At 45.7% G+C, this 10,090-nt stretch overlaps 1 protein-coding gene across 1 annotated transcript in view; it reads right to left on the bottom strand.

Annotated features, from left to right (window-relative positions):
- Nucleotides 1-468: 468 nt before the first annotated feature.
- Nucleotides 469-10,090, bottom strand: part of SLC9A1 (solute carrier family 9 member A1) — a 280,576-nt gene continuing 270,954 nt past the window's right edge. Inside the window, exon 12 of the mRNA XM_078682622.1 lies at nucleotides 469-5,137. Coding sequence (XP_078538748.1) covers nucleotides 4,830-5,137 — 308 coding nt within the window. The 3' untranslated portion in view covers nucleotides 469-4,829. The remainder of the gene's footprint in view (nucleotides 5,138-10,090) is intronic.

The raw sequence follows: 10,090 nt of genomic DNA, 5'->3' as shown, positions 1-10,090 counted from the left end.
TCCTACATTCTCCCAATGCATGTCCGACACTATGATGATGCAACAACTTACAACACTAAATGATGTGGTTACTGCGTTATTGTCAGCTAAACAGCAAATAGTGTAAGGAGGTGTTCTACCATTATATTGCAGATTTCATATGACAAAATATTGCAGCCACTACATCAAAAGCCAAGTCTAAATAAGTGAATGTAGAGGTAAGAATAGTAAATACTTACTTACCTTAAAGATGTAGTGGTAAGCAATGCAGTGGATTCAATATTTCTCTAGGTCGATATTTCCACCTTTATTAAGTGCCAGGCCACTGTACACAAGGATAGCTCTTTTGCACACTTTATTGCACAGGTCACCCTCTTACACGCGTCCATCAGTATATTTACTGCGATTGGACACACAGTTTGGTAGCATCAAAGTCAGCAGATTCCACCCCTCCCCCCCCAAGCTCACAAGTGTAAGGAAACAAACATATAAAAATGAACATGATTTATTGGAATATTTATGAAAACAGTAGATGTATCTTCTTATACATGGATGCTTTAACTTGAAGTCCAGCAGCCTTGTTCCTGTGCCAGTGGCAGAGCTTTTTACACTCACACTGACAGACACACATAGAGGCTGGTAGACAGACAAGGAGGCCAGATGAGCCTGGCACTTAACATTGGTCTATATTGCACAATCACTGAAAAAGCAAGGGCCCCTCTATATTCCACTCCAACTGCTCAGCACCACTCCGGCTCCTGAATGAGCAAGACTGAGCTCCAAATAATAAAGTGGGGACTTAGAGGAAAATACTAATGAAGATGCTGCGAGATTCTTCCTCACTAGCTAACCAGATGTGGCCGGTAGGATAAATCAGGATGCTTCATAATTGGCCTGCCCGCCTCTATTCACATCCAAGCCACCAGTCCGGCTATAGGGACTGCGGGAAAGGCCTGCAAAGGCAATTCCCAGGGATCAAAAATATTTTCCTGTGTCGGGCCCATGGAGGTAAAGCGGTTCGCTCAATATCACAAAGTATAAGTGGGACAAAACTAAGGATTTTGGTGCTTCTCACTCCATCAGTAGAGAACCTGAGATCAGAAAAGCATCTGTACAGCCAGTGAGGGGGGCCTCAAACACGAAAGCCAGTTACCACACCTCTTTCAAGGATCTGACTGACCAATGGCACAGAGACAACGTTTCATGGTTAAAGGTGGACATATTATTGAACTAAACTGCAAAATGTGGTCCAAGGGTCACCCCTCCAGAGTAACTGCAACCCTAGGGTGCTGCTGCAAGCAATCCCAGCATCCCTGCTTGCGCCCATTCTGGATCCTGCGCCCATTCTAGATCCTGCCTTGCCTCGTGGTGAATTTCAGGGCTAGCCCCAGGAAGGTGGATGCTGGCTTCAGAGCAACTTTAAGGCAAATAGTACAGCAAGAAAACACAAGGCCTGCGCTCAAACAGACATGCAGTGCTGAAAGGCACGAAACGGACTGAAATGAATAAAATAAAGGCCAGAAATGGCACAATAAAGCTCTGTCCTCACCCACAGAATGGCAGAAAAATTGAGTAGCACAACTCGCAATGTCTGATCGCAGGGCACTTCTTTTGAGCTGAGGTACACTAGCTTGTGAAGAGTGGGAGGGAAAGTTCCCCTAGATGTAAGGGGGCACTTGGTGTCAAAAACAGTTCAAGCACAGTGTGGGCGTCCCTACACTATGGGCTTTTCAGAGACCGAATTGTATGGAACGCTGTCTCTGCAGATAGGGGGCCGACGATGAGTGAGTCTGTAGCGTATTCTCTACCTTCTCCTGTCAAAGCCAACCCATGTTGCACTAATGGAGATGGTGTTTATTGGGAGATGTTCTCTGTGGTCACCCAGGAGGGTCAGTGTTCACCCAGGCATCTATTTTAGTAAGCATGATCTACCACAGCAAGATCTGCATGGTCCACACTATCACCCATCCAAAGAGGACGCCCTGAGATAACAAGGAGATCAGTTTCTATGCCGGCACCAGTGAGACACTTCTGGTACCCTTGGCACCACATTAGCCACATTGGAAGACTCTTGAAATGGTATTCGTCAAGCCACTCATCTGCAACCACTACAGTCCCACAGAGCAAAGCGTTCATATGGGAAACTAACCAAGCTCAGTGTCTATCCGAAAACATGGCCTAAGAGGACGCCACAGAGTGCATTGTCACTCCAGATAGATATTCTAGGAGCCCACCCTGGAGCATCTCAAAGTGAAGTGTCCACCCTACAAGGCCATGTATTCTAAGAGGGAAGGTAGACAGAGGAATCAACCCTGCCACTTATTTCTAAAGAAAATCCCCAGATAAAATGGATGGCAGTGTAACACTTGGATGCCTCATCTAGTAGGCTACATTAACAAGGTGGTCACCCGTCAAAACACCTTGGGCACCACAGAGTGCATTATCCACCTCAACACCGATTCTAAGGGGGGGTTCAGCTTGGGGAACCGTGGAGTGAAGGGATCACCCTGTGACTCAATGGGGCAAGCGTTTCCACCTTGGACACCACAAAATGCAGACTATTTCCAAACAAATTTTCTATCAGGACCATACTAAGGCACCATGAGGTGGAGACCACCATGTGAGGGATTTTTCTTTGGAGGCCATGGGATAAAGACTGTATACTGACTCTGCATAGCACATGGTCACTAAAGTTACCTATTACAGTAGGCCCATTCTGAGAGTGACAGGAGCTTCTGTTTACTGGGCACACCTCCAGGTGAAGGCTGTTTTTTCTAATACAATGTTATGGTGGTATCTCTTGCCATAAAACTAGACCACTGGTTCTCACAAGCCAATATTGGAATGACTCACTCTCAGACCCAATCTTGGATGTCAACACGCTTTCCTGATTCGCATCAGGCTCATTCTGTAAGAGTAGCAGGACTGCTCCTGTCAAACATACCCTTAGTGTAATGGGAAGAAGAAGGCTTATTGCTAATAGCGACATACAGCGAAGCCTTGTAGGGAGGATGATACGGAAGGAAAACAGAGAAAATAGCAGAGGAAAGCATAAATATTTAGGGGGTTCCATTGAAATCCCTTTTGCACCTGTGAAAAATAAAAGGCTTTTTGAAGTGATATTACAAATAAGATGTCTTTCACAACTCCCAAGTGATACACCACCAGACCCACCTTGTAATGATAATGTAGAGTGAAAAAAATAATAAGTAATACAATATTTACAATCCATACATTATTCTTTGGCTATAAATGCAAACGATAGAAATGTAAAGCAACGAAAACAAAAAGAACTGATCCTTGAGGCGTAACTGTGTAGGCATTACCGCATCTACAGGCTTTTCTACTCCTTGGAGTACATAGGGCACTTTAAGGGAACGGGTTCGGAGTGGGAGCAATGTAGGGAGAGACTGCTTCGAGAACGTTTAAAAAGGCAAACACAATTAAACAGGAAGTATTTTGTGCAGCAACAATTCTGCGGACCCCTCTAGAAGCGACTTTGGAGTGTATAAAATCACACAGCTCTGGAACTAGCTCAGCAGCCGTACAGGAGCATACACAGCTCTGCTCCGGCCCACCCACTTAAAGTGTTGCCACAGCCCTTAAAATGGTTGCAGTGTATAAAGGAATTTTGAAGCTCGGGCAGCACTTCTGTAGGAGATCAGCGCAAATCGTCTCGAAGGACGAAGAAATGTGCAGCCCTAGCAGCATTTCTGCGACAGCACTGAAGCACATGTATTGAATGGACTCCAAGGTACAGTGGAGCACAGCTCTGGAAATGGTTCCAAGTTGTACCAATCTTGGAATGGCTCGAAGGTGCACATGAGTATGTAGGCTTGGCAGGAGCTCTAGGAGGTCTGTGGGATGAGCTGAAGTGCAGAGCTCCAGCAGCAGCCAGGTGGGTGTGCAGAAGCACAGCTGTGGAAAGGACAGCAGGGTACACACAAGTACACAGCTCTGGAAGCGAGGTGGAGCACTGGCCTAATTACCACACAAAGGAGCAGTCAGAGGTCACAAATGGTCCAGAGAGTGAAGCCTTTCCACAGGTTGGATCTTCTTAACCTGGTCTGGTGGAAGAATGAGTGGGCGGGGAATCGTGAGCCGGACCAGTCAGCACTTGGTTCCATGGAGTAAATAAGCAATGTCCTCTTGAGACGAGGGCAGTTCACCTGCTATAAGGAGTGCCGCAACACAGTGCACTAGGGTGAGCAAGCAGCATGTAGAATGTCCTCACTCACCTACCCGCTGACCTGTGGCTCAATATTCCTATTCACCAGTCATCCTTAAAATGCCCAGAAAAAAAATCCAAGAAAAAGCAGCTCCATCGAGATGCTGAAGCGTCCGATCCCCACGCTGAAGCAAGTTGGCATATCTAGATTTACCAAAGTGACCTGGCAAGGACCCAAAAGCAGCAAAAGAACCCGCAGCGATCAGCTATTTCTCCAGCACAGGTATCTTGCTCAGATTCAGAAATTTAAAAAAACCTGCCTCACTGCTGGGGCGGATCCACAACAATGAGGAACGATTTCTCTGGCTAAGAACACGAAGGAGATATCCATGCTGGAAAACGGTTACAGATGAGCAAATTACCCTTAACAGAGCAGAGTATTTACAGGCAACTATACTCTGGCCCCTAGTGCGGCAGATCCTCACCCCTTTAGTTTCATTATTGCAAGGTGAAGTGTTCACTTTTCTCGTTATCCGTTGGTTCCTGGTGGGCGTCCTGCATTTAACCACTTATCACAGACCCTGTTGTCTTCCGTTTGGAACGCTAGCGGTCTATGGTCGTTCACAGCAGTTCCACCATAGTGTCTTCCTACTCTGCAGTCCTGGGAGTGCCAGTCTGCTTTCTACTTCTCTTTTGGGATGAAGGGTTGCTGCTCTTCAGTCTCTGGCTGTGGCCCAGGGTCACTAAGACAGCGCATTAGGCGCTGGTTATTCGCACTATCCCCTGCATCAGGGGTGAAGACATCATCTGTGCCTGGTGATGGAGGTTCCTTTGCAGTGATCACAATGCCCTCCTCCTCGTCATCCTCTTCTTCGTCCGGCAGGCCCTTCTCCTGCTCGTTGATCATGTCCACAGACTCCGGTGATGCTGGGTCGATGGTGATGGTGGGCAAGTTCCGGGAATTAGCTTTGGGCTCATAGGCCATGGGATCTGGAGAGGGAGAGAGAGAACAAGAGATTCACATTACAGACAGAAAGTCAAGGATCCACGCGACAACCACAGACCAACCTTGAGACATTAGGATCAGAGTACCCCTAAAAGCTCTCAATGTGGTTAGGCTGTGAATTTTTCTTTACAGGCCTTTTTATTTCTTTTCTCAGCAGTTTCAGGGAAGTCACATAATTGTTCCCTTTCTTTCCAATGTAATGGCCAAACCTAGTGCTTACTTGGAAAAAGATGGAGCGGAATTTTTGGCCCGTAACTTAGACGATCGCAGGCAGCACTATCGTAAGGCTGCATAGTCTTGATTATACCTTATGCATCTTTCATCCACCACCTGTAACTTCCTATTCCATCACTGTTTTTCTCTTTCATTTTGTGTTTTCTCAATCTTATTCTGGGTCAAAGTCTCTTGAGGAAAAATAAGTGCTGGTGGGCCCCAATGCAGCCACCAGCTCAAATTAAGCACTGGCCAAACCACAAAGCATTCACTACAACTAGTGCATACGTGCTGGAGAATTGTTGTGAAGCGAGAACTGCCTCATTAGTTCAAGGCAAAGGAGCCTTCAAGTAATGGTGTTTGTACTCATCAATCAACTTTGGTTGGTTGCTCACTTGAAGATATATGTTCTCAGCATCTGAAAAGAGCTCTAGCTTGGCACTCCCACCCATAGAAGCCATGCCACAGTGAGGTGATAAATGGAGTCCTTATGACAACAGTGATTGCTCAGGTGACAAGTAAGCACAAAAGCTGATGTTCTCAAACCACAGCTAGTGTAACTTTTATTTGAGCATTTAATATTCTCTGAACGTCCTCCAGGTTAGAGAAGGATGTCCAAAGGATATTAGAACATTGGAATGTTGAGCGTTCCATTAAAAACAATGGAGTGCTCCGGGTTTCTAATGGCTGGTATAAGCCCGGAGCTCCTACATTCCAATGTTTGTTCAAACTGTTCCTGTTAACAAAGGCCACACAGAGCCCGAGGGGATAAATCCCCTCGGGCTCCATGAGGCCTTTGTTTTACAAATTAGAACATTCTGCCCTCTAGGGGTGAAATGTTCTAATAGCCTTAGAGCCCTCCGTAGCAGGCTCTACCGGCCATTAAAGGCCTGCTCCCTTGTTAAAGGCCCTCGCCTTTAACACTGGAGCGGGCCTTTAATGGCCGGCAGAGCACGCTACGGAGTGCTCTAAGGGTTTAATACATTTTCAGAAGGTATTAACAATAAGCTCTATTATTACAGGTAAAGAACTGTTCATCCTCCACGGCCAGAACAAACGATGTCCCAGGAACCCTTTATTAATGGTTTTCACACAAAAATGAAGCAATTGCTGTATGGATGCACACACTTATTATTATTGTTATTATTAAGGAGTTTTATAGAGCGCATGGTTACGCGCCCCGGCGTGTCCCCGCGCTGAGAGCGAAGGGTGGACTAGGTAGAACGTGAGGTTACAGCTGTGCTAGGCGGAAGAAATGGGTTTTTAGGGCTCTGCGAAACCTGGCCTCAGAAGGTTCGAGGCGAAGTTCTATCGGAAGCAAGTTCCAATTCTTGGCTGCAAGGAGCCTGAAAGATCTGCCTCCCATGCGAGCTTTACGGATTTTGGGAACAACTGCCAGACCAGTGCCAGAAGATCTTAGCATACGCTCTGGTCTGTAGGGGGTAATGAGGCTATTTAGGGGGGCGGGCGCCCTGCCTCCAATGATGCGATGACACATGCATAGTGCTTTAAAGGTAATCCTCTCTCTGATCGGGAGCCAGTGAAGGGACTTCAGAGCAGCTTTAGAGGGTGTTCTCCTCGGAAGCCTCAGTACCAGCCGGGCTGTGGCATTTTGAAGTGCCTAGAGACGATTGAGGCTTTTAGCTGTTATACCTAGATAAAGAAGGTTAGCGTAATCGAGCCTATATGTGACCAAGGCATGCACCAGAGTCTGCCTGGCCCCAACAGGAAGTAGGTCCAGGACCTTCCGTAGGCTCTTGAGAATAGCGAAGCACATTCCGACCACCCGATTAACCTGGGGAGCGAATGACAGATCGGAGTCAAATAATACCCCCAGATTTTTGGCCTGTTGACAGGGCACAGGAGTGGAGCCCAGGCAGTCAGACCACCATGCCGAGGACCACACAGTCGGACCACCTCCCACCACGAGCACTTCAGTTTTGGACCCATTCAGCTTCAGGCAGTTGTTGGACATCCAGGAAGCAAGCTCCTGCATGCAGGCACTGAAGCTGGATGCCGCAACTTCAGGTGCCCGTGACAGTGAGATGACCAGCGTTGTGTCATCGGCATATGACACTCGTTGGATGCCATGACTTTCCACAATGGTGGCTACAGGGGAAACGTATAGGTTGAACAAGGTAGGTAGGAACCCCTTGATCGAGATTGAACACGCGGGAGTAGTGTTCTCCCTGTCTGACCTGAAAACCCCTATCAGTCAGGAAAGATTGGATCCATCTCAGCGCTGCCCCATTTACTCCGCCTTTATTGAGACACTGTAGCAAGGTGAAATGTGCTACAGTGTCAAAGGCGGCACTCAGGTCAAGTAAGATGAGGGCCATAGTATGCCCCGCATCTACTCCTTGCCTGATGGTCTCAGTGGCCATGAGCAGCGCGGACTCCGTGGAGTGGCGTGAACGAAAGCCAAACTGAGTAGGTTGGAGAAGGTTGGCTTTCTCCACAAATGCCATAAGTTGAAGATTTGCCACCTTTTCTGCCACTTTGGCCAGATAGGGGAGGAGGGAGATGGGACAGAGATTTTCCAGCCTGTCCCAACTGAGATTCGTTTTTGTTTTAAGCGGAAGCACTATCGCTTGCTTCCACCTTTTAGGTACGATGCCAGACCTAAAAGAGAGATCCAAGACATCCCTAATATAGGGTTCAAGGATTTCAATACTCTCTCCAAGAAGTTTAGGTGATGCCGGATCACGGGGGGATCCTGACTTAATGGAGCGGCATATCAGCTGAAGTTCCTTAGGGGATGGGGTGACAAAATTGCTCAGCCCATTAACACCTACATCCACCAATGTACTCTCACTAAACTTAGGGATACATAAATAGGGGTGCCTCGGAAAATGTATGTGTGCCTTAATTCTGAAGCAAAAATCTTTGTTAAATGTCTTGAGTATTTGTGAAGAATTAGAGTTAATAATTTGTGACCACACCCTTCAGTGAATCATGAAGAGAAAGGTATTGGAGGCAACTTCACACCCCCTACACCATTCCCTCTTTTCTTTATGATAATTGTACATCAGAGTGGGCAACTGGCACTATGAATGCAGTTTAGCACTGGGCATTTGAACTCGCGCTCACCCTCTCAGTATCTTACCATTCGAAGGATTTATTCTTGTCAATTTGCTCAACACAACATTGAACTAGTGTCCTTGTGCAACAAATTTATTTGTTAGTTGAAAAATACTGTTCATTGCAATACGTTACATGGGAGACCGAAATATATAAAAACAAACATTTAGGCACAAAGGGAGTCGGTAAAAAGATAGCCTATTCATTTGTTTAGTACTCCCTCCATTAGTATGAGATGGTGTGGGCTTGCAGGGGCCGATCTGCTATTGCGCTATTTTAGTAAGATGTAGCTAACTCAATGCGTGACACAAATTTAAATCCAACAAAAAAGTACTACAAGGCTCCCTAGGAATTACTTTTCTGAAAATGTAAATAATTTATTTGAATGTTCAAACGTAATTAATAATGTACTAATTCTTTTGGGTGTAACATGGGTGTAAATATAGTCAATCACTGTATCCCAGATGAGAATTTTATACAGTCTGTATTTGTTTGGTGCTAATAATTTACTCTCCGGAAAAAAACAGGCTCTGGATCTACGGGGGAGAGTGGCAGTTGGGTGCAGGAAGAAGATGAAGCGAAATCCATTTCAGCAAATCCCACAACAGAAGGCAGCTAGACCACTTTTATGGCAATTGAGTACATTAAAAGATTTTTAAGGCAAACTGATTGCAGTAAACAGAAACCAACATGCACACGTTTGTTTTCACATTTTGGGATTCATGTATAATATTGGTAGCTTAGAAGACCATGGGATAATGGCAGAGATCCAGTGGCATCTCACAAAAAGTTTGGGGGGGGGGGGGACGAACCATAAATTAAAGAGAGTGAGTGTCTGTCTGTCCCTTTAATGGCAATACAGGCTCATATTACAAAGTTACCCATTATGTATTGTGTGTGTGTGTATGTATGTATGTATGTATTTATATATATATTCACTGAAAAAAATACAAGTTTCAGGGACGTTATAGTTATTTGGACATTTCACTCGTACAAAACCATAGAAATTCCCCCGTCATAGTTAGTTCAGCTAACTATAACTCGCGCCCCCGCAATGCACTGCTGATGACGTCACATATTACATCATTCATGACCTGGTCAGTGCCATCACTGATGATGTCACCGATTACATCATCCATTGACTTTGTCTATAGTTTAAATATGTTTTATATATATATGCCATGGTGTATTGAAAAATGAGTGGGTGTATAAGTGTCTGGATGGAGGATTTAGTATGTGCGTGACTGACTGTATAAGTGAGTGATTAAAAGTGTCTAACTGAATGCATGGGTTAGTGACTAAACGGTCTGAATGTGTGTATCAGTATGTCTGTTGTGTAAGCTGCTGCATGTGTTGGTCAGTAGCTACATGAGTGTCTATATGGGTATTGATTGGTTGACGGAGTACTTGTATGGTAGACTGACTGTGGGTTGGAGGCTTGTCACTCTGTGCATAGCTGTGTGAGTGGTTGATTCACTGGGTGTATGGGTTCAAGAGTGCATGTGGAAACAGCTGTATGGGCGGGTGAGTGTGTGTATGGGTGTGTTGGTGAGAGATTGGATGTCTCCGTGCTACATGTCCAAGTAACTACATATGTAAAAAGCGGAGTATGTGAGACTTGGAGTATATAAATGACTATATGT

Source organism: Lissotriton helveticus, chromosome 3_1, assembly GCF_964261635.1.
Source record: "Lissotriton helveticus chromosome 3_1, aLisHel1.1, whole genome shotgun sequence".
NCBI lineage: Eukaryota > Metazoa > Chordata > Amphibia > Caudata > Salamandridae > Lissotriton > Lissotriton helveticus.
This window is presented reverse-complemented; position numbering and strand designations above follow the sequence as displayed.